General features: G+C 34.3%; 1 protein-coding gene across 1 annotated transcript; it reads right to left on the reverse strand.

The window, feature by feature from the left end:
* Window positions 1–11,663: 11,663 nt before the first annotated feature.
* LOC139503790 (acid phosphatase type 7-like) lies at window positions 11,664–20,879 on the reverse strand. Its single transcript, XM_071293720.1, has 8 exons — window positions 20,658–20,879; window positions 19,381–19,485; window positions 18,294–18,449; window positions 17,137–17,212; window positions 15,843–15,960; window positions 15,106–15,309; window positions 13,609–13,799; window positions 11,664–12,285 (listed from the first exon to the last, which is right to left on the reverse strand). Exons 1-8 carry the CDS (start codon window positions 20,808–20,810, stop codon window positions 11,798–11,800), a joined length of 1,491 nt encoding a protein of 496 aa, XP_071149821.1. The 5' UTR covers window positions 20,811–20,879; the 3' UTR covers window positions 11,664–11,797.
* Window positions 20,880–27,140: the final 6,261 nt, after the last annotated feature.

The raw sequence follows: 27,140 nt of genomic DNA on the forward strand, positions 1-27,140 counted from the left end.
CAATACATTTCATTCGGAACTCTTCTAGTCTAGTTAAAACCGCGGGAAATTTAACTACAATTATAGTTATGAAATATTGCTTGCAATCAATCAGACCACTCGCTTACGATCACTTAACATACCGTTATATTCCGATGAAATAGACAGAATAAGAATTGTACAGTGTTTCGAGAAATTATTGCTATGTATCTACTGACGTATTTTTGCCCCCCTAATTTTTTGTAAATAAACTAGTGAGTTCAGCACTTTGGAGTTCAGTTTGCTGTGTGTCACTGAATAATCATAGTTAACTGACTTTTTAAGCCCAACATACTGTTAAATACGGTAATGAGAGAGAAACTAGAGGCTCTAAAGAGCCTGTGACGCTCACCTTGGTCTTGTGCATATTAAACAATGGACACGGATAAATTCATGACATAATTGTGTTTTGGTGATAGTGATGTGTTTGTAGATCTTACTTTATTGAACATTCTTGTTGCTACAATTATCTCTATCTCTAATGAACTTGGCCCAGTAATTACAGTGGAAAATATTTTCTAAAAATTTACAAAAATTTATCAAAAATGTTAAAAATTAACTATAAAGGGCAATAACTCCTTAAGGGGTCAATTGACTATTTTGGTCATGAAACTTATTTGTAGATCTTATTTTGCTGAACGTTTATATTGCTGTATACAGTTTATCTCTATCTATAATAATATTCAAGATAATAACAAAAAACGGCAAAATTTCCTTAAAATTACCAATTCAGGACAGTAACCTAACAATGGGTTGTCCAATCCATGTGAAAACATCAGGGCAGATAGATCTTGACCTTATAAACAATTAAACCCTGTCAGATTTTCTCTTAATGCTTTGGTTTTTGAGTTATAAGCCAAAAACTGCATTTTACCCCTATGTTCTATTTTTAGCCATGGCGGCCATCTTGGTTGGTTGGCCGGGTCACGCCACACATTTTTTAAACTAGATACCCCAATGATGATTGTGGCCAAGTTTGGTTTAATTTGGCACAGTAGTTTCAGAGGAAAAGATTTTTGCAAAAGTTAACGACGACGGACGACGACGGACGACGGACGACGACGATGACGACGGCGGACGACGGACGCCAAGTGATGGGAAAAGCTCACTTGGCCCTTTGGGCCAGGTGAGCTAAAAAGATGCAAATATATAAAATGAACACGTATAAGGCAGCTACAAATTGTTTAATTTAGGGGGGCCGGGGTAGAATGAAATATTTGATGAAAGATAGGACTGGACAGTTTTGAGTATAACAATAGGGCAGGCATGATGAGCAACTTGGCAAAACATGAAGGATGACAATCAATGTAAAAAAAAAAGTAAGGATAAATTAATAAAAAAAAAAAAAAAGACAGGCCGTGACCATTCGCAGCAAATGGTTGCTCCCTAAAGGTAATTGTAAGTATATTGTGATTTTTTAAATGAATCTTCCGACCTTGACTGGTAAGAGTTGCAAATACATGATTTTTCCCACATTAGACAGAATGAAAATGAATAGTCTGCCGATATAAAACGCAGGAATTTATTGTGAACAATTTTTTAGAGAAAAATAATTAAAATAATAAATGTAGTGGGAAAAGTTTGTTTTGTGTGTGTGTGTGTGTGGTTTTTTTATTTAGCTTTTTGTCTTGAATTTATACATGCAAGCTGAGACTACTATAACACTGTGTTATAGTAGTCTCAGATGCAAGGTGAATTAAATATAGAGTAACACCACAGGCACTCGTCTCATGCAGCCCCTATACACCTTTATTTTTTTTTTCTGAGACGAGTGCCTGTGAGTAACACCGGCAACAACGTTACTGGTATTAAAAAAAATCAACAGAAGTTAAGCAAGATGTTTTTTGTTTTTTTCCATTTCAACTGACATTCAAATTGTAAAATCCGCAGCTGAGCCAAAACGTAGAACTTAAGAATGGTCTTTCATAACTTAATGTAAATTCAATTCATTTCCCTTTATAAATTATAGATTTTAATTGGAATGGACGAGAGAGTGACATTCTACTTAAAATTGTCACCCGCTCAGCCAGGTGACAGAGTAAATTAACACCAGCGTATTAGACAATCAAAATACGGCATTTTTATGTGAAGTATGATAATAAATATTGCTTACAGTGTCATCTTTTTCTCAAGGTAAGTGTTCATTTTCCACATTATTTAAATCGCATTTCAGGGGCGGATGCAGCCATTTCAAAAGGGGGGGGGGGGTCCAATCATATGTCAAATTCAAATGCATTGGTCGTCAAAAAAGAGGGTTCATCCCTCGGAACTCCCTGGATCCGCCATTGCATTTAGTACAAATTATCGCCACTGAATTAAAAGAGCGAAATTTACAGAAATTATACTAAATTAAATCATCGTGTTTGTGCTTGCATGAGCAAAACCGCAGGTGAAACGATTGGGGCTGGATTTTCTTACTCCTCCGGATCATCTGATATTTTTGATTAGTTTTTTTAAAGGGATTTCGGAGGGGGTCCTCATCTGCTAAGTCTTATTTTTCTATATTATGTTTTGTATACTACTATTTGTTTTGTGGTCGTTTTTTTCGTTTCTTGCTATGAGGGGGAGGACAGGGAGAAACGGGGTAGGAGAAAGGAGAAAGGGGGTGGGAGAAAGGAGAAAGGGGGTAGGAGAAAGGAGAGGAAGGCTGGGAGAAAGGAGAAAAAGTTGGAGAAAGGAGAAAAATAAAATATCTCTCCTTTTAAAAAATTTTCTAATATTTCAAGAAAAAATATCTCAAAAGGAGACGTTTTATTCTAATGGGAGAAAGGAGAACGGGGGTAGGAGAAAGGAGAAAAGGGGTGGGAGAAGGGAGAAGGGTACCCCCCTGTCCTCCCCCTTGCTATGGCATATTTAGTTCATATTCGACTAATGAGTTTGTGTATCCCTTTGATATTTTTGGTCTCTCTTTCGTGACAGAGTACACACCATTGAAGTACAATACTGACAGAGTTGCTCTCAAAATTAAGATTTCATTGCATGGTTTTAAATATGCGACATGGTGGTTGTAGCAATTCAGCTGAATTCTAATAGATTTTCCTGAAATCGCAACAATCAATCTCGCATTGCTGTCTATTCTTAAAAAATCACAAAAATAAATGCATGCAAAAATTTTTGTATTTACACTATCAACGACAGAGTTTACTTTTGGTCATAGAAGTATACCTTATGGCATGGTTGCTCAATATTTACAGGGGGCACACCATGAGAGTATGTATGACAGAATACTAATTACGGAAGGACAATCAGAGTACGCACCATACACTGGAAAACAATATTGCACAACATGGAATAAAATTGAGAATGGAAATGGGGAATGTGTCAAAGAGACAACAACCCGACCATAGAAAAAACAACAGCAGAAGATCATCAACAGGTCTTCAATGTAGCGAGACATTCCCGCACCCGGAGGCGTCCTTCAGCTGGCCCCTAAACAAATATATACTAGTTCAGTGATAATGAACGCCATACTAATTTCCGAATTGTACACAAGAAACTAAAATTAAAAAAATACAAGACTAACAAAGGCCAGAGGCTCCTGACTTGGGACAGGCGCAAAAATGCGGCGGGGTTAAACATGTTTATGAACTCTCAACCCTCCCCCTATACCTCTAGCCAATGTAGAAAAGTAAATGCATAACAATACGCACATTTAAAATTCAATTCAAGAGAAGTCCGAGTCTGATGTCAGAAGATGTAACCAAAGAAAATAAACAAAATGACAACAATACATAAATAACAACAGACTACTAGCAGTTAACTGACATGCCAGCTCCAGACTTCAATTAAACTGATTGAAAGATTATGATTTCATCATATGAATATCAGGCACAATCCTTCCCGTTAGGGGTTTAGTATCATACCATCATAACATATATGAGAAGAACATAACCCGTGTCATGCCAACAACTGTTTTTTTAATAAATGTGTTTAGTTCCGATGCAAAGACCCAATAAGTGAATCAATATTAACGCCAAAATAAGCAATCTTTATTGACCTGACAAGCATGATAGTGACATAGAGTGCATCCTAAGTAAGTCCGATAGCGATATAGAGTGCATATCATGGAAGCATGATAGTGACATAGAGTGCATCCTAAGTAAGTCCGATAGCGATATAGAGTGCATATCATGGAAGCATGATAGTGACATAGAGTGCATCCTAAGTAAGTCCGATAGCGATATAGAGTGCATATCATGGAAGCATGATAGTGACATAGAGTGCATCCTAAGTAAGTCCGATAGCGATATAGAGTGCATATCATGGAAGCATGATAGTGACATAGAGTGCATCCTAAGTAAGTCCGATAGCGATATAGAGTGCATATCATGGAAGCATGATAGTGACATAGAGTGCATCATAAGTAAGTCCGATAGCGATATAGAGTGCATATCATGGAAGCATGATAGTGACATAGAGTGCATGCTAAGTAAGTCCGATAGCGATATAGAGTGCATATCATGGAAGTACTATATAGTGACATAGCTGACTGTAAGTCAATATAATCAGTTTTCTATCATTTTTTTCCTGTACGGTACATGATTGCTTTATCCCGTACATCGTACATTTCTGTAATTGGTATTATATTACCTAGTTATTTTATTTTTCAAGTTATTCTTAATGCTATTACACATAATTAATTATTTTTTATTAATGTTTTTTTGTTAATTTTCTATTCATTTCGGGGACATGTTTGTTAATTTTATAAACCCCATCCAGACTCTCATATATATATGAGCTTTTATGTGCTGTGCTTAAAAATAACTGTGATAATGCTTTATGTTATTGGTCACATGCTAGTTATTTTTTAGTAAGTCCTCCAAGCCAAAACGCCAAACAAATACGATCTATAGCCATTATGCCTACATGTTTTTGTTGTAAGTAACTTAGTAATACTTAGATGTTATGATGACAAAGACGTTTGAGTTATTTCCCTTTGGTCACAATGCGTTGAATGCAATGTTAAAGTACATTTAGGTCTTAGTGTAAACGATCTCGAGGCAACGACTACATGACACAAATAACCACTTTACAACTCTCACATTTTTTTACTGTTAATGATTCCAAGGTCCGTAGTGCTTGCAGCAGATTGTATTCTTTATTTGCATGGCGATGACGAATACCAGGTTTGCATTTTATATCTTTGAGGGTAAAGGTTTTTGAAATTCACTCTAACTTGTGGTTGAAAACATTGAGTGCAATGTGATGCAGGTGCATTGCACAAGAAATTGGAAAGTCAGTTTCATCTATGAAGTAGTCAAGTACGTACCTTGTTTTCTGTACTAACTTTATGTTAGAAGAGGACGATAAATGGATGACCCGGGTAAAGATTAGTCCAAATAATTATGACGTCTTGAAAGGCTATTATAATTTTTTTCTTTGACGCCTTACATCGACGTAAGGCGTCAAAGAAAAAAATTATAATAGCCTTTCAAGACGTCATAATTATTTGGACTAGGTAAAGATAGTCCTATAACATATGACTTCGCATTCTTATTCAATGTTTAACGTTTTTATACTGATATTTTCATTTTTTTATTTTTTTGGCACATTGATAGTAAAAAAAATTATCAGAACAGTAAATAGAAATAGTAAATAATGCCCCCGAGGTCATATGTTATAGGACTACAAGGGAGGTGCTTAAAGGACACTCAAGCCGCTTCACAGAAATCTGAAAAATTTAAACATTTTACAACACAAGCATAAACTAATACTTAAAAAGAATTACTATATTATAGTCCTCCTTTTTGCTGAACCACATTATAAATATTTTTTTAAGATTAACATGTAGTTATCCATATGCAGGAGCCACCAAGGGCAGGTGCTTAAAGGACATAGTAATATAATTCTGTAAAATTTCTGTGTGAAATATTTGGATTTGGTTGCAGCCTCTAGTACAACCTGTCCCAATGCTCTAAGAGAAAAAAGAGAATACACAAAATATACAAACAATGGTATGAATCATGAGTATTTTTTTGTTTGTTTTATAAAATCACACATTTCATACAAGATATCCTTGTTCTCATTACTCATTAACCAAATAAACTGTCAATTGTCAAACTTTAATTGTCAACATATCAAAATTAGCACAACATTTCCTAGCACAAACTATTTATTTATTTCTCTCATTATTTAATGAGGTACAATTAAGGGGAAAATGTAACTCATCTTCAATTTCAGAACTTGAGCATCTGGGACAAGTTCTATCGTGTCGAGAAATACCCTGATACCTTCCCTTTTCAATCTTTAGGGAGTGTGCTGAAGCATGTAGCCTTGTCAGATTTTTTCTAATATTAACATTGCGGATTACAGATAAATATTTTTCACAGACAAAATTATTTTTATAAAGTACATAAGAGCATAGTTTACTACCAGCATGTATTTGTAATGTCTGCTCCCATTCTTGTAAAAAAAACAATTCTTTATAAACTTACTATTTACATTTAGTATGTTTTGGTTGTTCATTGGGTCAGCAGACTTAATAATTTTTAATATCACATTGAAACTACCATACCATGAAGGTTTTTTTTGCATCAGATAAAATATTGATTCATGAAAAGCACTATCTAGTAGTGGAGATATAAACTGAGTTATTAACCTGTTATAGTATTTAACCATAGCTTTTACAATATTGAAATATAAAGGAAGTCTGCCCAATTCAGATAAAGCAGCTATATTTTTTGCCTTTGAGTGGACACCAAGAATATATTTACAGAATTTTAAATGCAATCTTTCTGCTTGACATTTATCATAAATTTGGTGAAAGGTTAACAAGCCATTCCTAAATTTAGATGTGAATGGATTAAACATTCCCCACACCTCACAACCATATAATAGAATTGGTTTAATTGTATGATCAAAAACATGCATACTAGTTTTAGCAGAAGGATTCAGTGACAATAAATCTTTTGATAATTTGAAGTATGCTTCTGTAATAATTTTGTCTATAGGATATGATTTAAACAAGGGTAGGAATTTATTATCATCATGCATGATATATATCAGGGCTTGTTCCTGTTCTTGCATTAAAATCTCCACAAGGAAGAAAATTGACATCTCCAAATGTATCTGTAATATCTTTTTGTATGCAATCCAAAATATTTACATCAAGACCCTTAGTATAAGAGGATAAACTAGGTGGAAAATATACCACACATATAAACAGGTCTTTTTGAAGACCCAAAAAGTTTTTATCTAATTTCACCAACTGATAATCAGCATTAGTGATTTTCAATATTTTAAAATGATCTTTAACATGTGGTTTTCTTAATATTGCAATGACACCAAAAAATCTATTATTATACTTAGTCACTTGTCTACAGATAGGATGATAGTGGAATGACCCAATTATTTTTAATGTGGAATTATATCCTAAATGGGTCTCAGCCAAAAAAAAAACCAATTTCATATTTGTTTATTGACTTAATGAACAAGGGGTCACAAGTTTTGTCATAGCCCTTTGCAATGAGTCCCCCAACATTCCAAAAACAAATTTGAAAATGACATATAGCTTATTATATTTTAACCTTTGATAAAAAAAAAATAAGTATATTAACAAAAGAAAATTATATAATTAAACTTGTCTATCGTTTAAGAATAGACAAAATTGAAATTGAAAAAAAATGATAAGGTTCTATATCTATGTATATATCTATGAACTTTAAATATAATGTTACATATACCAAAATAAAAAATACATTATTGAGGCCCCTCATGGGGGGTCCTAGTAATCACATAATCACCATTTTTTTGCCAATATAATCACATAATCATTAAATATTTGCTTATCTTTAGTAATCAAATAATCATAAACTAAAAATACAGTCCTAGGTAATCAAATAATCATGAAATATTTGGCTTAATAATCAAATAATCATTAAAAAAACGGCCAAGTAATCACATAATCAAAAACCCCATGAGGGCCCTCATTATTGCTTTGATTGACAAAATCAATATTGAAATTCTATTGTATGAATAAATAATAAATGTTAGGATGGAGATGATTGTCTTTGTTGCTATGTCACATGATTAAACATTTTGGTAACCAGTGACAATTTCATTACTCCCGTTGACAGTTCTTAATTGATTGATTTGAATTACTGACTTACATAGGTAAGTGATGTGCTATAAAATATAACATTTATATACAATAATAAAAAATAATCTTCATTTTGATTTTGGAGCACAATTTTTTTGTCAGGAAACGTTTAAAATTCCTCATATAAATTGTCGTCCTCTTCGCATGATTTTATTTTTTATTCCATGTTCTTTTTGTGCTAGAAAACGCTACAAGATGCATCCAGACATATATTAAGCTTAATTTTGCCCTTTTCCAGACATGTGCATCTATATTTATATATCTTTGTCATATATGAGGGGGAGGACAGGGGGGTACCCTTCTCCCTTCTCCCACCCCTCTTCTCCTTTCTCCTACCCCCTTTCTCCTTTCTCCCATTAGAATAAAACATCTCCTTTTGAGATATTTTTTCTTGAAATATTAGAAATTTTTTTAAAAGGAGAGATATTTTATTTTTTCTCCTTTCTCCAACTTTTTCTCCTTTCTCCCAGCCTTCCTCTCCTTTCTCCTACCCCCTTTCTCCTTTCTCCCACCCCCTTTCTCCTTTCTCCTACCCCCTTTCTCCCTGTCTCCCTTACCCCTGTCCTCCCCCTCATATATTATGTGTTTAACTATCCGTAAGGACGATCGAGGTTGTATTTCTATAGTTGAGGTCAAACAATCGAATATTAATTAACTAATTGTACTTCATTCATAAAAAATTGAAAACTCACACTATTATAACATGTGTGTGAAGTTAGCAGCCGGTATTCAATATATCTCATCAATCATGATAATCTTCATCGATATTCAAAATTAAAGGAGATGTGACATGTTTTTTTTTTTTTTTTTTTAAATAAATATTTATTTATACATAATTACCCCAAAAAAACATCGATAACAATATAATTATCGTTTAAATGGATAAAAAATAAATTTAAATGTATCGATCTGTCGACATACTAATTATACATCTTTCAATCCCGGAAGTCACTCAGAACGAGGCTGTGACGTCAGTGGTATATCTAAAGTTTGAGAATTGCCTTGAAAACTGCTGTCAACACCGTCCATTGTTTAATTTTACAGGAATATGATCGACTTCGTCCTTTTTGAGACATTTTCTCAGATTGTATCCACTGACGTCATTACGATCACTTGACCGGTATCTCATTAAAATTTAAAGATTACGACAAGCGCTGGATTCTTTGACCATTAAAAGGCCGTTAAATGAGGTTTTGACAAGAACAAAATATTACAATATGTTATTTGACCAATATTTATAAATTAATTTAAAAAAAAAAAAAATTGTGTCACTTCTCCTTTAAATTGAAAATGATAAAAAAAATACTTAATAACATTAAAAGCATGATTTTTATAGTAAAGCCAAGACGACTGATTAGATATGTAGGAAATTATTTCATGACCTCATCAAGTTGTCGTAAATTTCGAATATAAACCCTTTTATCGGTAATTTGGGCATTTTTCCTTTGATGTGTACTCGCTTATAATGTAAGTATCAGTGGACTGGCCGTGATATAAAAATTATTGGGTCAGTTCGAAATTGACATGGGCTAAAGTAGTGCGGAAGAATATGTTTTTTTTTTTTGGTAACCAATGAAAACGCGTTACGTCACGCATATCATTAATCGCTTTGCCGGTGTTATATAGCCATTCTTCCCCCATGCCAGTTTTTCCCCCGGGGGAAAGACTGGCATGAGCCAATGTTTCCCCCGTGGAGATTTTGGATCATTGTCATTCTTCCCCTGCGGAAAGTTGACAATACGTATACATATAGTAACATTTCCCCCATGCCAATCTTTCCCCCCATGATATAGATTTCAATATATGTATATGCATGTCTGGAAATTAAACCGAACAGTGTTAGAATTATATTTAGTTGTATACAAATTTGTTGTTCATTCAAATTTACACAAGTCTGTCTACTATTTTATCAGTCTGTCAATCTGTCTGTCTATATGTCCACAAGTCTGTCTACATATTCATCAGTCTGTTTACATGTTTACCATTCTGTCTTTGTCCCCTAGTCCGACTAGACTACATTTTTACTAGCTTTGAAATACCTTTCAGTGTAAAAAGCGAATACTTTTTACTTTCATTTCGGTGCTTTGTGTCTATTGTTTTTATGTAAGTGATTATGGTGCACCGTACTAACATTTTAGTGAAGTCAATTGCCGATGATATTTTACAGTTTTTCTTGCGGTTGGAGGAGGGTGAGTTTAAGGCCGCCACATTATTCATGTGTTATTCCAAAGCCAGGAACATGTGACAGTGATTGTTGTCGTTTCATGTCGGTCATGTTTTTTTCGTAAATTATTTTCTTATAAATAAGTCCGTTAGTTTTGTTTCAATTTTTTCACAATTTCATGGTCGGGGCATTTTAGCCGACTATGATTTATGATGGTTTCTCATTGTGAAATGCCGTACGGTACCAGCGGCCTTTAATTACTTACTACCACGTCGAATTTGTATCATGAGTGCTGGAAAGTGTTCGACCCTATGCATCTGTAGGGCAGGTTGAATTTTTTTGTAGATCTTGTACAGCTCAAACTATACTGTGGTTAGTCCTTGTACTTCTACGTCTCCCGTGCTGGCTAGAGAGGGTGTTCATATCTTTTCTGGGTTGGATTAAGTTTCATCCGTATCGGACTTCTTCTCCTGAATTAAAGCTTTTAGTCGACGAGTATGCATCTCTATCCGTGCTTTTGGTGAGTTCTATTGCTTAGTAATTATACTTTGCATGACTTATCATGTGAAGTCATTTCGCCATATTACTTTGGAGACATCATAGACGTCTGTCCTTGGAAAAATCTACTACTTGACCAGAAGTGGTTAAAGTAATTGTATTCATCTAGTTAATGATACCAAGGGTTCACGAAAGAGAATGGATGTGATCATCACATCAGATTGTGTTTCTTGTGTATAAATATAACATATATATCTCTATAAATACCTATCAAATGTATAGTCGTACGTACGATGAAGCTTTGGTAACTATAAACTGATAGAAGAAAAGTGACTATTCTTTTTTTTTCATAAAAAGTTCTTACCGTGACGTCGCCGACGTTATATTACAAGGCGGAAAATTTAGCTTCTCACGCTAACTGTGGGGGGAAAATTGGCCTGATCCTGGTTTTCCCCCCATAACGCTGAGGGGAAAAAGTAGGATCATGCCAATTTTTCCGGGGGGAAATATTGGATCGATCCAGTCTTTCCCCCCGGAAAATTTGGCATGGGGGAAGAATGGCTATAGGACACCGGAACTATAAAGTTATGTCGTTCTCGTAACTAATGTAAACAAATCGAAACATCGTGTTACTTCAAATTAAGACTAAAAGTATTTAAATAAAATGATTCATGATACGAAAAAGATATTTTCTTTAAAATTAAACACCAAAAATACTGATAATTAAAAAAGACACATATGCACCAAAATGTTTCCTAAATGTGACAACCACTTATCATTACTGTAACGAAACAGCAAATCACTTTTTCAAGAATGACATTCAAGCATAAAGATCACACATTGAAGTGTACAAAAGACAACACATCTGGTATAGGTTCTAGTATGAATCCACTATTCGATCCTGTCATTAATATATTCCGCTATCTCCTCTTGTAGTGTTCTGTTCAAGCATTAAGGCAAAACACTTGCCGTCACGTGTGCTAATATGACCTTCATCTGGCATTTAACTTTCAATAATTTCAGTGCACGAACATATCAAAAGAATCGATGCTTTCTGTCGGTTGATAAACAAGAAAATTGTCCTCGATATCGGTATTTTGTTGTAATGGTTGATGTCGATACTGTCGTCTGCGATTCATCCAGCTTCCGAATATATGTGCGCATGTGCGAAAATTGTTGAGACAGAAGTAGCAACATCTACATGAATAACAACAAAACATAATGGATAGAACTATGACAATAACAATCCCCGAGGTGAACAAAATCAACAAAGTAACAAACCGGATCGGCAATGGACAAGTACAGAATTCCGGCAGAACGGTGCCATTCTTACAATCAACGTTTTGTAAAAATGGGCCATGATTTTCTTGTACTATCCAAAATTGGTCCAAAACATCTTTTGTTATAGCACTTATTTGATCAAAATGTAAATGTGTTTTATTTACAACTGAAAGTCTTCCATAAGAATTTTTACTCCTTCTGCCAGCTCTAAATGCAGACCAGGGACCTTAAAATAAAATGAAAAACATGTGTTATTATTATCATTTAAATTTCCTATTCATTTTGTTTCACTTGACTTTTGACATGTAATCGTGTAACAAATGATGGACAGGAAGAAGATGATTACATCGACGATGATGACACCTTCTCTATAATTAGAGACCAACTGTTTTCCAAAATTAGTGAAATAGTTCCCTCTTTTTTCAGTATGACTAATGAAGCAAGATTTAAATTTTTGTATACGTGTGTTGAGACTGATATAATTAGAATTATTGTTAAATTTATAAGCGACATGTACATTTTTAGAAATGCTTTATTAAGCACTAAATAACTTTGTGGTACCACCTCCTCATATAATGTTTATAAATTTGGTATGATATATATATGTTTGTATGTTTGTGTATAACAAATTTGTATTGTCTTGGTATCAATCCTGTAATTTTGGATTTTAAACCAATAAAAATTACTTACTTACTTACTTACCTTCGACCTAGCTCCGTTTATGCATTTTCGTCTTGTTATGTTTTAGATATACAAAATAATGATTGCCGTTGAGAAAATAATCAGTTATTATATGTCTATGCATAATTTAATGCACTTGGATTTTTGTTTCGATACCTACGGAACAAATATTATTTCTAGTTCGCCCGGCATGGTGACGATCACGAAGCCTCTTGGGAAACTTCAATAGTGCAATGATACAGGCGGTCCCCTTCATCTTGTAAACAACGTCATAGAAGCGCGCATAATTGAAGTAATTTTCAGGTATAGGACATAGCTGGAGAACGGTCTTTTGTTTTTACTCAAAATACTACTAGAAGCTTTCCAATGGTAGTTATGTCTGTTTTTCTAACTTTGACCCATTGATTTTTTTGTGATACAACTGCTGATGGAAGTTTCATCCCCGAGGGAATCACCAAACCAGCAGTCAGCACTTCTGTGTTGACATAAGTTATCATAGATCAGGTTATAACAATAATATTTTTTTACAAACTTTAAGTTTTAGGAAATTCGAAGAACATTATTGCCCAAGGAAAGAAACCTTAAAAAAATTGGGTTCCTCAACACGCAACAACTTCGTGCTTTATTTGGCGTTTAATCTTTTTTAGTTGAGCGTCACTGGAGAGTCTTTTATAGACGAAACGCTGGTCTGACGTATACATCTTTGATGCTGGTATTTGTGATGGATTTTTCTGTTTTGAGTCAGAAATGGCATGTAACTGACTGTCAAAATCTGAGTTCGTACTTTCCATGTACCCCCCCCCCCCCCCCCCGAAATCCACGAAAATTGGAATCTAACAAATGACAATGAATTCAAAATATAACATACTTGAAAATCCCGTCAAGTCTACTCCTTCCGAATTTCCACCAGCACCGGAAATGATATGAACAGGAGCACGAGGGTGTAGATAGCTATGTTGAATGACGTCAGAGTGATACACAGGCCATAAACGCTCGTATGAATGTTCGTGAGCTTCTATTACAAGGTCAACTCCCATAGCATAAAACAAATCTTCAAGTCTGCAATACATAGAAATTGATATGAATTAATCTCGAATGAATATTCCTTTAAATTCTCCCTCGCCCTGCTCGTCCGAATTTAAAGTATTTAATATCTAAATTCAATAGGCTATAAACAAAACAAACACAGATATAGGATTAGTTGCTCGCAGTAACATATCATTTTCTCTTGCGATACAATATTTTATTTTACTTTCTTGTACATATTTCTTCGATTCAAACCACTGACATATCAATCCATGACATATAACATTGTTTCTCATTCGCATCTTTTCTTTTTCCTGGGTTAATACCTCCAGCGCCTGTACGTATGTAATAAACATAGCTGCAACTGTCAATATACCAATGTGACCAACTTCAATTCGACGCAACTGCGAGCACCTTCGATAATATTACATTTAAATGCCAAACTTTATATAGTACCATTAAATTCCACCCGTAGAAACCGCCAAAACTTTCCTCGTGCATTATACACCCGACATCAAACTCTTATAAATAGTACATACTGTTGCAGAACTAGTTATACTAGTTCCCATCTATAAATAATTACCCCTTATAGCAAACGGGAAAACACCAATTTCAAACGAAATAAAATATATTTAATTATGTTATCATAATGAATAAAAAACTTATCGTGTCTGTGATATGAGATTTCCTTTAGTCCTTGCATTGGAATTTTAAATATTTTGAACACGTGCGTCATTAAAGATACATTATTTCATTGAATATATTTTCCTTAACAAATTGCAATTTTACTTCTGTAACTGTTTGTCAAATATCTAATTGTGCATGTACAGTTTTTGTTATGCTTAAATGTAGAACAACTGTGCAAAATTTTCTATAACGTTTTACTGGGGTAAAGTATTATTTTTTTTCTAAGAAGAAATTTGAATTTTTGCTTATATAATGCTCTTGTCATTTTGTTAAATAGGTAAGCATTGAGCAATAAATTTAAGTAGTCTCGCAATCGTCAAGTAACTTAAGGGAGCTACCATTTGATTTTTAGGGGGGGGGGGGGGGGGGGGGGGGGGGCGGATGGCTAGGATGAAATTTGAAAAAAAAGGCAGGACAGGATTTTGAGTAAAAAAAAAAGGCAGGATGAGTAACTTGGCAAAAAAAAAAAGGCAGGATGACAATTGTAAAAAAGTCAGGATATGCTAAGAAAAAAAAGGCAGGACCGAATAGACTGAAAAATAAAAAGGCAGGACACAATTTTTCATCCTAGCCCCCCCCCCCCCCCCCCCCCCTATAAAAAAGGTTGCAAGCTTATGAATTTCGAGAAAAATATAATGTTTATGGTTCTTACCCTCTTTTAACCCATTGTCCCCAAAAGTGTGGCGTACAGTCGTCAAGGTTACTGTTTGTGCAATACATAGGTCGATGTCCAAGTGCAATAACCCATGGAGTCTTCTCTCTATTCTGATTGGCTTTTGTCAGATCTTCCAACAACCAATCATATTGTTTACATGTGAAATCCTGGTTATGAATGAAGTACACCTCCGATGAAAAACTGAGAAGGAGATAAATATATACAAGTAAAGTTCCATATCAGTATGACTTTTAATTTGAAATGATAACTAAATAAAACTTATATGTATTGAAGGAATAAAAGCGTATTCTCCAGCAACAAAATTGGGTTAAATAGTTGGTATTCATCGGTGATAACAAGTCAAGTCCGTATAACTGAGTTAGAATGCCCACAATGAATGAATGACTGACGGTTATGTTAGCATTAATAACAACATGAAATAAATGTGGGCTTTGCTCATTGTTGGAGACCGCACGGTTACCTATAGTTGTTAATTTCTGCGTTATTTTGGTCTCTTGTGAAGAGTAATCTCATTGGCAATCACACCACATCTTCTTTTTTTATATAGAACATTTAAAGTGTGAGAGCGTGAAAGCCTAAAGAAATTTTGTTATGCATTATTGTACCGTAACAGCAGATTAAAAGAATGTTTTTTGCTTTCCTGTATCGTGTTGCTTTTACCAATTAAAAGCCAGTCATCACGTGCGTTCAATAGGACTATAATACATCCTTACCTGATAAAATGCACTGGTCCAATATCGAAACTGTACCAAAGTTTCTCAAACGGCATAGGCCAAGGTGTCCCAGGCATGGAAAATCGTAATCTGTAGTGGTGCAAGTCATGTGCCAATTCTTTAAGAAATAACATATCAAATACAAAATAAATAAAGAACAAAATAAATTTCAAAACATTAACCACTTAGCACATTAAACAACAAATCAGAAAAAAAGTTGAATGTTTCAGAAATTCTAAAGAATCATGGGTAATTTCATTGTTTGTACCCCAAAATGAAAATAACGTCATGTCATTTGTTGAATTTCCATTGTTTATGACATTATTAACCAATCACGACATTTTTATGTACACTATTGAAAATATTACCCAGGATGCATTAGATTCTGAAACGGCGAATTGGTATTCAAACATGTTGGTGGATGGGACAAAGGCGTTGTCAGTTTATTTTCAATTTATGAGTTTAACTATCCTTCTAGTATCTTTTTGTCCCTCTTTTACACTCATATACTGTCAGTCGCAAGAATTTGCAGGCAGTATAGTTTTTAGAATGTCAGCACAATAGCATTACTCTAGCAGACTAATTTTTCATGAGACATTTAATTGTAAAATTTAGATAGTAATACCCTTCAGATATCATAGTAGATAACAACTGTTCTATTTTGGTTTTGGTTCTAACATACGTTTATCATATTTGTTCTAAAAGATGTCCATGTGATGCTCCCCTCTATAACCCCGCTTTTTGTTAAAATAAAAAAAAACATTTTTCTCTTGGCCTGGCTTAAACGTTTTGTGACTTGCAGTAACCCTTCACATTACTTGTATCCTCGTGCCTATTCTGCTTTTTAACCCTTTTTATTGCGTCATTCCACATTTTACCCTCTTCGGGGGTTTCATTGGGGGGGGGTTCTGATCCCGGATCTCGTTTATTGTTTTGTCAGATTCCCGTATCCCGCTTACACTATGTACGTAAGCAATTCTCATTTTTTCTAATTTCCCTTGTCACGCTAGCCTTGATTTTCCGTTTTCACGGCACAATAATTTGACTTTCACGTGTCACGCTTACAATAATCGACAATCCCGCGTCACGCTTATACCCCAATGAGACACATTCTACATATATCCCACATTTCAAATAGCGTGTCACCCCTGCAGACACATACACCACAATTTTTTTATCATGAAACGTGCCCTGTGAATTCTGTGAAATTGTCACCATATTTTTTTAATTGTAAAAGTTAATAAGCGACCAATTGAAAGTGCATTATTATCGCTATGTTCTAGTAAACACGTACCATGGTTACCAGGTGACGTCATGTATGGAAACTGTGCTGCGATTGGTTGAATCATATCGAGAAACTCATCTCCTACCTTTTTGAAGACAAAACAGAATTTATCATTGAAACATATATGTCAATCACTTTTAATAGAACTTTTGGGAAAATATCGAAACAGTTGTATTCATGCACCTTGTTTATGTGTGACTGTCTTTTCAAAGTCAGGGGCTATTTTCACTAAAAAAAAGATCAAACGACTAAAATTGATCGTATTTTTTTTCTCATTGTTGGATCTTTAATTGCTTGTATTTTCGTCATTTGAACTCTGGTGGATAGTTGTCGCATACCATATATCTTTGTGTTATATGGCTAGCTCTTAGCCTGTAAAACAATACTCTGAAAACCATTACTAAAATATTCTAGTTGTATGGAGGAATTCTCCGTACATGTGTAAATAAAAAAAAGGAGATGCGAACGGATTGCCAATTAGACAACTTCCGCTGGAGACCAAATGGCGCAGACATGAGTAGTGATTAGTTATCGTCTAGCCTTCAATAATGAGAAAACAATACCGTATTATTAGTCAGCTATAAAAAGTTCTATAAAGTATTAGGTACATCCTCCAACACTGAGCAGAACCCAATAGCGCATAGCAAGCAAGGTCAAAGTGTGATACAATTCAGATGATAAAATCTAGGACCTAATTCTGGCACAAAACAAAAAACTAAACTCGAATGTGATACGCGGCAACAGTTAAACGAAATACACGATTTTGCAGACTCCTGACTTGGGAAAGGCAAAAACAGAATTACCATGTGCACTCTTTAAATTCTCGTTAATGACGGCTGAGCCAATTAGAACATAAACAAATGGACTCCCTCTGTAACATAACCAATCAGAAATTCAGAACATAAACAACTATAGTGTAACTTGTAAATGACGGCTGGACCAATCAGAACTTAAACAACGGGTCTTTCTTTATATTCTGACCGAATTTCTGGGTTAGTGAATATATTGCAGAGATTCTATATCACCTCACATGTATTTAAGAGTCAAACGGGTTCATTACTTGCACTGTAACACAAACCACTAATGGCTATACCAAAAATGTGATAATAAAACAATATTTTAAAATGTCATCTGGTTCATGTGTATATCCGACGTATCATACTCACAGAGCCTCCATTTGAGTCAAGATCATAACCAAAATCTCCATTATGGAATATTGCCTGATATTGCCCCGTTGAAAGTTCATCCTGTAAAGCTGAGAGTGTTAACTTTCCTGACTTCGATCCCATATCTCCATACACCAATAGTTTTACCGTTTGTTCCTGGAAAAGCAATGAAATATATCTTAATTTCTTTAAATCACAGCTTATTCTGGAATTTAATAAAATTAAAGAATGATAGCATGGTCGAAAAAATGCTTAAGGGTAATATGAAATGGTCTTTCTGTTGTTGCGGTTCGTAGGTTGACCCCTAGATGTTTTTTTGGACTATTGGTTCTATTCCGTTAGTTGCTCAGGTCTTCTTCCTTCATGCCACAAATTTTCTGTTATTGATACGTTTATATTTTCCAGTCTTGAATTCCCATGACTATTTGGGGTTTCAATTTCTAACAACGGTCACATTAAGGATTCACATCATGAATAATTGATAATAAAGTATATAATTATACATCTTAATTACAAATTTTACCATCTAACAAAATTCTTATTGATTTTAACTCATTCCAGATTTAAGAATAATAGAATTTTCAAAGGGGGGCATGACCTGTTTCGGGATGTCAGGATCATCGGGTGTTTTTAAGCTCGGGATTTCGGGATTGACCCTTTCGGGATCCGGAATTTCTTTTTTCGAATTTCGGGATGACGGGATTTTTTTTTTTTTTTAAACTTCGGGACCTCGGGATTTCATGTTTTTAAGCCCGGGATTTCGGGATCAGGACCCTCGGACCCCTTCTTTAAAGGATACAGATGAAGAGGTAAAATATGAAGAATTAAGACTATTGGACAAAACGTTTCAAGAATAGAGAAAATAGCCAAAAATATTTAAAAAAAAACGTGAATGAAGGACCCCTTCCAGACCCTCTTGTATTGATGTAACTGATTGTATGATTAGTACATGCACAGTACATTGAGTAACACAAATCCCCGCCAAATTTCAAGGTTGACATAGAATGCTCCCCATCATTTTATCGCTATGTCTTATGTGATATTTTCACACAGAAAAACTATATAATTTATAAGAGAAAAATCTTACCTTGTCGTTAGACAGTGTCTTGAACATAAAGATGTCACTTTTGAAAACGTCATGTCCATACTCACAAGACACTTGGTAGAAGTATGTCTGATTTGCTTCAAGATTCTGAAAAGTAGCAAACAAAAAACTGTACATTGGAAAAATTCCTCATGTGCTATTGTTTTGAGAAAATTAAACTGGACTTACTGAAAAGAACTCACTTTTACATAGAATATATCAGAAATCGCCATTTGATTGCCAGTGAAACAACCACATGATTTTAAGCAACCATAGGTCATCGAGCCTCCATAGGTCATCGAACCTTAAGAAAAAGAAATAAAACATTTGATTCCTAGTAATCCGGATGAAACCCTCGGAAATTTGACGAACGAGGTATATCTTAACATGACTTCTTATTACACGTGTATTGCAAACATTGGTCGAAAAGACATCAACATGCTATCTAAGGAATTTCTTTTTACACAGAATAAAATTGAGAAAGGAAATGGGGAATGTGTCAAAGTCACAACAACCCGACCATAGAGCAGACAACAGCCGAAGGCCACCAATGGGTCTTCAATGTAGCGAGAAACTCCCGCACCCGAAGGCGTCCTTCAGATGACTAGTATCTACTTAACTTGTTTTTTTGTTTTCCTTTATATCTTCTTAAGGAAGATGACCCAGTGAATTCGGATGACCGATAAATATATCAGAAAATGGACTTCCACGGAAGTCCCAACTGTTCTCGAGACCCGTTTCCATTCCTTTTCAATATAGGAACGTAGCTCAAGATCAATCGGGTCTCCCGCGGAGCAACAACTTATGTCTGTTTCATTCGGGAGTATGATAAATAATACAAAAAATCCATTTCCTGTTATATTCTTATCGGTCGACTTATGTACGCAATAACATTTTCTTTAAAAATCATGTTTAAAAAGACCTCGTGCCTCAAATTGTAGAGCGTTTCATCCGGAATGCATGTTCATTTAATTTAATTTTGTTATATGAAATCCGGAGTCAAAGCAAGTGAGGTAATTAGTTTGACATCCGGTTTCAACTAACATTGATTTGAGGCTCGAATAATATACGTGATGACGCAAATGCTTATTCAAATCCAGATTATCAATGAGTATGCTTTCTACGATTTACGATTTATTGCACCAAAACACAACTACATGCATAACTTGAATATTGAATAATTGCACGCCGCAACATTATTTTGGTGACCTTTCAACGGTCTTAGGTTCACGTGTTGCTTTTCTTTTTTTACTGTTTTCAATCAGAATTTGATATCATACCGTAAGTTCTGCTCTGTGTATATAAGAAAGTGCATTCCAATTGTCCTCCAACAATTTTGATACATTCCCTTCGATGCTGAACTGTAATTTGTCGCTTATATCATAGAAAACTCTACATCCGGTTCGAGAGACAGTAGACCACATTATAATCATCGAAGATGTTTCTTCATTTCCAATGCTTATATGAACCAGTCGTGGCTTTCTATTTTCACTCGTGGAACCTAAAATGAAAAGTTCAATTTTGTTACAAATAGTTACTTTTTTAATATGAAAGTCTTGTACTAATTAATGTTAATACTGATTTAAGACCGTCATTGAAATCGTAAATCAATGGACCATTGTACGCTGTGGCTACATACAAGACAGCAGTTTCAAACTGTCCACAGGGGCTTTATGTGCAAGATGGCACTTATAGTCTTACAAAACCGTCCATTTTGCAGCCGTCATGTGGGAGGGGGTTTGGGGGAGGTGGAGGTGGAGGGGGAGGGGGAGGGGTTCCCGTAAATAATGACAGTTAATGCGATGTTTTTATAAATGCGAATACTTTATCGCAGAATCGTCTTTTTGTCACAATAAAGCTTCTGTCCAAGTTTAATAAAATTCCATGAAGATTTGATAAAGTGTAAGATATCTGAAAATTTCGAGTTTTAAACTGTTTCTTAATCAATTTTAACTGTTTCTTAATCAATTTTAACTGCAAAAAAAACTGTGTCTATTCACCAGTCATAAAGTTAAAACTCAAAAATAATAGAAAATAAATATTAAGCTCTGTAAACTGTATATGTATCAAGTAAAACGTCTGTTCAAGTTTCAAAGTTATTGATATAATTAATAAAATTTAACCTCAGACTGAAGCTGAATGCTGACGACGCCGACGCTTCCACGACAAATTGTCGAAAGTTCGACTAGGAATTATATTAGTGAAAAGCAATTCTTACCTGTTGAAGGGATAAATAGAAAGATAATAAAACAATTCTGGAATATCATCAAAGTCTTCAAGCAACTTGGTAACTCCATTTTGTAAAAAATCGATTTTAAAAATTCGGTAACAAATTAAAAATAAGTCATTTAGAGTCGGAAAACAAATATTTTCCAAATTAAATTTATCCTGCTTTTATGATATATACTAATACATATATCACTTCTAATATTTACATGTGTCTCTGTAAATATATTACGGAAGTCGGGTTATGTATCGATAAACTGACCACTGGCATGCATATAAAGTGACCCAAACAAGAACAGTTAGCATATCTAACTGATTAAATTAATCATTCATATTCATATAATTATATAATAAAATTTGTATTAAAGATTATATAATTATATTTTTGAAATATTTTTCATATTATATGAGGGACTATTTTTATGAGTAAGGTACATTCCGTGTAGTTTTATACCCCCGGGCCGTAAATTACAAGGTTAATCGTGTAATAAGATAAATAAAAAATGAATAGTTCTGAAAAAGAAACTACCAAAATTTTTTATTTTCTCTTTCCTTGTTCGTTTTATTATTATCTGGCACGGTGTATCTGAGCCGCTTCAGCCTCCTCATGTTTTTTTTTTTATTATGTAATTATTTGGCAGTTTTATAGTTATCAATGGTTACCAGATAAAATAATTCATGATTATTTGATAATCAAGGACCGTGTATTTTTATTAATTAATAATCTAGTACTGTATGTTTTTTTTTAATTATTATTTAACAATCTAGAACTGTCTTCTTGATTATTTGATAGTTTAAGACTGTATTGTTGATTATTTGATTATCTTGTTTAAAAAAAGGGAATGATCGGCAAAACAATAGTGATTATGTGACTACCCCAAAAGGGGCCTCGTTGAATATCAAGAAAAATGACGATGATGTGGTATTGATTGATTGATTTCGCATATTGTGTTGTTGGGTTCTTGTCTCGAACATTGACCTATACCTTGCGACTGATATTCAAACAGAAAAAAATATCTTCCGTGGCTCAACATTCATGGAATATTTGCCACTGGACGTTAAGCAACCAACAATAAAATCCTAATATTCAAAAATTCTACACAAGTTAGAATAAATGCAATAAGAATTTAAATCAATTATGAGGGCGTGGATGGCGGTTAACAGAACAGAGTTCTAAATGGCAAAATATTTAAGGAATACAGAAAAATGAGGTACTAAAATATACAGAATAGAGAAAAAAATGGTAAAAGTGTCAAAAATAGAGAAAAATGGCATAAAAAGATAAAAAATATAAAAATGAAACCCCCATAAAAAAATAAAAAAATATAAAAATGAAACCCCCTCCCGACCCCGACCCTGAATCGTTTCATCCATATGACCACTAGTTGGTATGTATACATGATGTGTGCATGGACCCTGCTTTATACTAGCCCTACAAGTGTGCAGAATATGTTATGGTGGTAATTCAAAAGGTAATAGTCCTCATGAAGACATGTCGACCCCTGACATAAAATTATGATTCCAGAACCAGAATGACAAGCCATTCTTTGATCCTATCATAAATGTCGCATGCTTACTGGAAAGGCAGCAGATAACATAGTCCGAGGTTATTCTGACGTTCAACAGCTGTTTTGCCAGACAATCTGGGGCAAGACAGCCGTTAGACGTCAGAGTAATCTCGGACCACAGATACCAATGTTAAAGTCTTTAGACAGCAATCCCTTCAGACGAGCATGCTATCACGTGACCACCGATCCGGGAAATTTGATTATTAGATGTGTGGCAGTTAGACTGATTCAAAACAACCATGACTACAAATCCAAGACAGTCGTATATCTGTAGAGTGTCAACGGACAGCCTTCAACAATATCCTTCGACTTTGAATTAAATGCAATTTTTTTTTATTAAAGGATAAATCTAAGTATGTTTTTCAAAGTTGAAAATAAAAGTTAAAGATTTTAATAATCATGATTGGCAAACATTCAACAATTTCCAGGTATGCAATGCACATCAGCTTTTTCAGGAAGTGCAAGTTGTTCCATTAGTTCACAACATCGAAGACAGAGAATTGGGTCAGAATAGAAAATCACATATTTAATGTAAAATAGTCATTACAAGATAGATTTCAAATGTTATTTTTTCATTGACATATGAACATGTAGTACAAGGCTTGAGGCAATGATTATGTTGTCATTTCAGGCCTCTGAAGGTAAAATGTTTCATTACATTTTGAAGTAAATTTAACATCGATCAATTCCAATTCGTCACAACTCGGCAGTTTCCGTATACTCCACATAGATGAAGAAGAATTATGTAGCGGTTTCACCCGAGGTTTGCCGATTGTAATCATTTGGCCCGAGAACACAGTGCATTTCTTTTTTAACTTCTCTGTAACCTTTGTACTTGCATGGTTTTATGAGAATAAACTATCTATCTATCTTTTTGACAATACATAATTCAAATTAAAATAAAATAATCGCACCTGCTCTTTCTCAAAAAGATTTTTACTGTGTAGTGTACTACTAGTGGGACATATAATATCAAAATTATAGAAACTTCTACCAGCTCTAACTCAAAATAATGACTATTTTGTGTGAAGGGGGTCTAAAATTCAGTTTGACAGCTTCAGACGTACTAAAATTTGACCCTTTTTAGTTAGACCAAATCCCTACTTGACATAAAGATTCAGCGTCCAATTATTTTTAAAATGTACTTTTATCCCCGTACTTAATATTTAATGCATCAAATATCAAGAAATTAATTGGAAAGGATGCTTATTCATGCTCAGGGGCAGATGTATAATATTGAAAAAGTGAGGGGTGGGGGCAGGGATTTGGGAGGGGTCGCCCCCTTGTGTGTTACTTGTCAAAACTATGTCTTTTTCATGAAACCTCCATAAAAAAAATTAATAGCATGAATAAGGGGACATCCCCTCCCCTCCTTTTACCCCTTAATCCGCCCTTGATACTTTGGTGTTAATAAAATTTCGTAAAGAAATATGAAAAATAAAAAAAATGTTTCTGTAACATTCCATTTTAAGAAGTAAAGAATAACTGGGAAACTCTAGCATATATCAATCAATAAATTTGTCGTCATATGTTTTTTTTTATAAATGAAAGTAAATTAAAGAGTATCGCAAAAGCACTTTTAAGAGTGTGTTAATAATATATGCCAATAAATCAAAATGATACAGACGCCCAACCTATCGGACACACCCACAATCAAACATGCATACAACACTGATATTTTTTGTACTGCTATTAATTCAAGGTTGTTTCAGTTAATATTTCAACTGTTCAACAATGACACCTAGATACCTCGACTTTTCTCATGTAATGGCAATATTGCTGATCAAGAATGTGCAAGTCCAGAGAGTTTCGAATGTATTCCTCCGTTCCGTTTCTGCATTTGAAGTAAATCTGCGGTCCGCAAGCTTTTGGTTTAGAGGATTCCCGCCCGCAAATGTTTTTGTTGGGAGAATTTAATTAAATCTTCTAAATTGTTGGCCCGCATCAAGCTTTTGGTATAGAGTATTCCCGAGAAATTATTTCTGATTGGCTAGTAATAATCTTTCGGCCTAGCTTTTGGTTTAGAGGATTCCCGCCCGATTTTTTTTGATTGGCTAGAAATATTTTTTTGGCTTTGTGTTAAAAATGCGGGTTTTGTGTTGAAATAATCTTTCGGCCTAGTGTAAAAGGCGGGGTTTGTGTAATAATAATCTGTCGGCTTTTAAAAAAAAACTGCGGCCGACGCAAAAAGAATAGGGAAATATGATAATAATAATAATTTGCGGTAGGGAATTTGAAGTGCGCCGAATAATTATTTTTAATGCATTTCTGATGAGAAAAAAAATAATAATCCGGGGGGGGGGGGGGGAGGGGGTTATTATTAAAGGTTTAGAAATAAGATCCAGATGTAAACAAAATATCTGAAGTAATTTAGTATTTTATTGTTATAAGATTTAATATAATAGTTATATAAAACACATGTTGTGTTAGGCTCTGATCCTGCATGTTCATAACAATATAGTATGTATTAGTTTTCTGTTTTGCTTTTTCCAATCATATTGTGTTGTAAAATGATGCCCTTTATGGGTTCTTGATTAGATTAATAAAATTCTTATCTTATCTTATCTTATCTTATACAACTCGTATAAACATCAACCCAACAATGTTAGATCTGTAAATTTGCTTTTGCAAATTTTTTGTTCTTCCCTCGCCGGGATTCGAACCCATGCTACTGAGATATCGTGACACCAAATAGCCTGCACTGTAGCCGTCCCGCTAGACCACATGACCACCTGGGCTTCACAAATAATAAACATGGCTTTCGGTGGCCGTGTGTTACCTTTTTGCGTCAGTTTTCAGGGGCGTAGCTGCCGTTAGGCACGTGCCTACACATAATTTTTTCACAAATATTTGTTTTTGTTAAAAAAAATGATAAACAACGTTATATGTATATGAACTCCAGTGAAGTTGTCACAACTTTAATTATCGAATGTCATGTGTACACTACGGTCTCTCGTCCTTAGTGAATGAATCATTGGATAGAATTGAATGTTTTTTTATGTGTGTACCTTATATAGAAACTATAAACTAGAACTTTGGTTCAGATCATTTCAATTCTATCAACAAAAACTTGAATGGACCTCAACTTAGACACATGAATTTTTAATTAGTTGTTGTTAGTTTTCAACTAGCTTTCCACTTTGTCTTCACCCGACTTGCCAATGTTAGTCGTCCGTTTGGTTGTGCAGGATGTATAAATACGTAGTCACGTTTGGTCAGAATGGGGACATTTAATCTTATGCCTAGTTGTAGAGAGAATGCCACTCTTTGAGGAGTTCGTGTTGGTCTACTGAAAGGCAAAGTTTCTGCTCCTATCCAATAGTCCCTCATTTTCCAATGCATGGCATTTTCAAATTTCCAGACCTTCGTCCTGTACAACACCTATTACAGGACTAAGTTCCCTGTTGTGTTTATTGTAAATAATCAATTTGTTTTTTTTTTGTTCTAAACTTGCATAAATATTTTACACTGGATGTTTAAAAATCAAACTATCAACTAGATTCCAGTAGTTTTGAGTACTCTCAGATCTAAGAGTAATGGCCACAATTATTCAAATTCCTAAGCAGATAGGGATTTTACAGTAGAGCTGGATATAAAGAAATACGAATTTCTTGAATTTTGTTACGTTAGTATGAACAGAACAGAACTTTTGCATTAGGCATCGACTATGTGTGTATGTGTTTGTGTGGCTAGGGTGAAGCTTTTAAGAATCAAAATATTAAACGTATATATCGATTTTAACAGAATAGATATGAAAATACCAAACAGGGTGTACTGCTTAATTAAAGGGATACGCGGATCTTTGATGGGCAGTACATATTGTAATTTTTTTTTATGTTTGATTTTCCAATTGTGCTGTGTTATTTAATTGACCATTCAGATGTTATGGTAAATTATTCATAATTCTTCGAACTTTTCATCATGTATATTATAATTTTCATGATCAAATGACCAGAAAATTTAATATTT

The sequence above is a fragment of the Mytilus edulis genome, chromosome 14 (genome assembly GCF_963676685.1).
Source record: "Mytilus edulis chromosome 14, xbMytEdul2.2, whole genome shotgun sequence".
Lineage (NCBI taxonomy): Eukaryota > Metazoa > Mollusca > Bivalvia > Mytilida > Mytilidae > Mytilus > Mytilus edulis.

Bases quoted from the DNA above. Each gene is read 5' to 3' on its own strand.
- LOC139503790 (XM_071293720.1), bottom strand. From the start codon at position 20,810: ATGATTATAATGTGGTCTACTGTCTCTCGAACCGGATGTAGAGTTTTC. The intron at 17,213-18,293 runs GTGAGTATGATA...GTCTTCAAAAAG, and splicing joins TTGACTCAAATGGAGGCTCT to GTAGGAGATGAGTTTCTCGA. The intron at 13,800-15,105 runs GTAAGAACCATA...TATGTATTGCAG, and splicing joins GGACAATGGGTTAAAAGAGG to ACTTGAAGATTTGTTTTATG.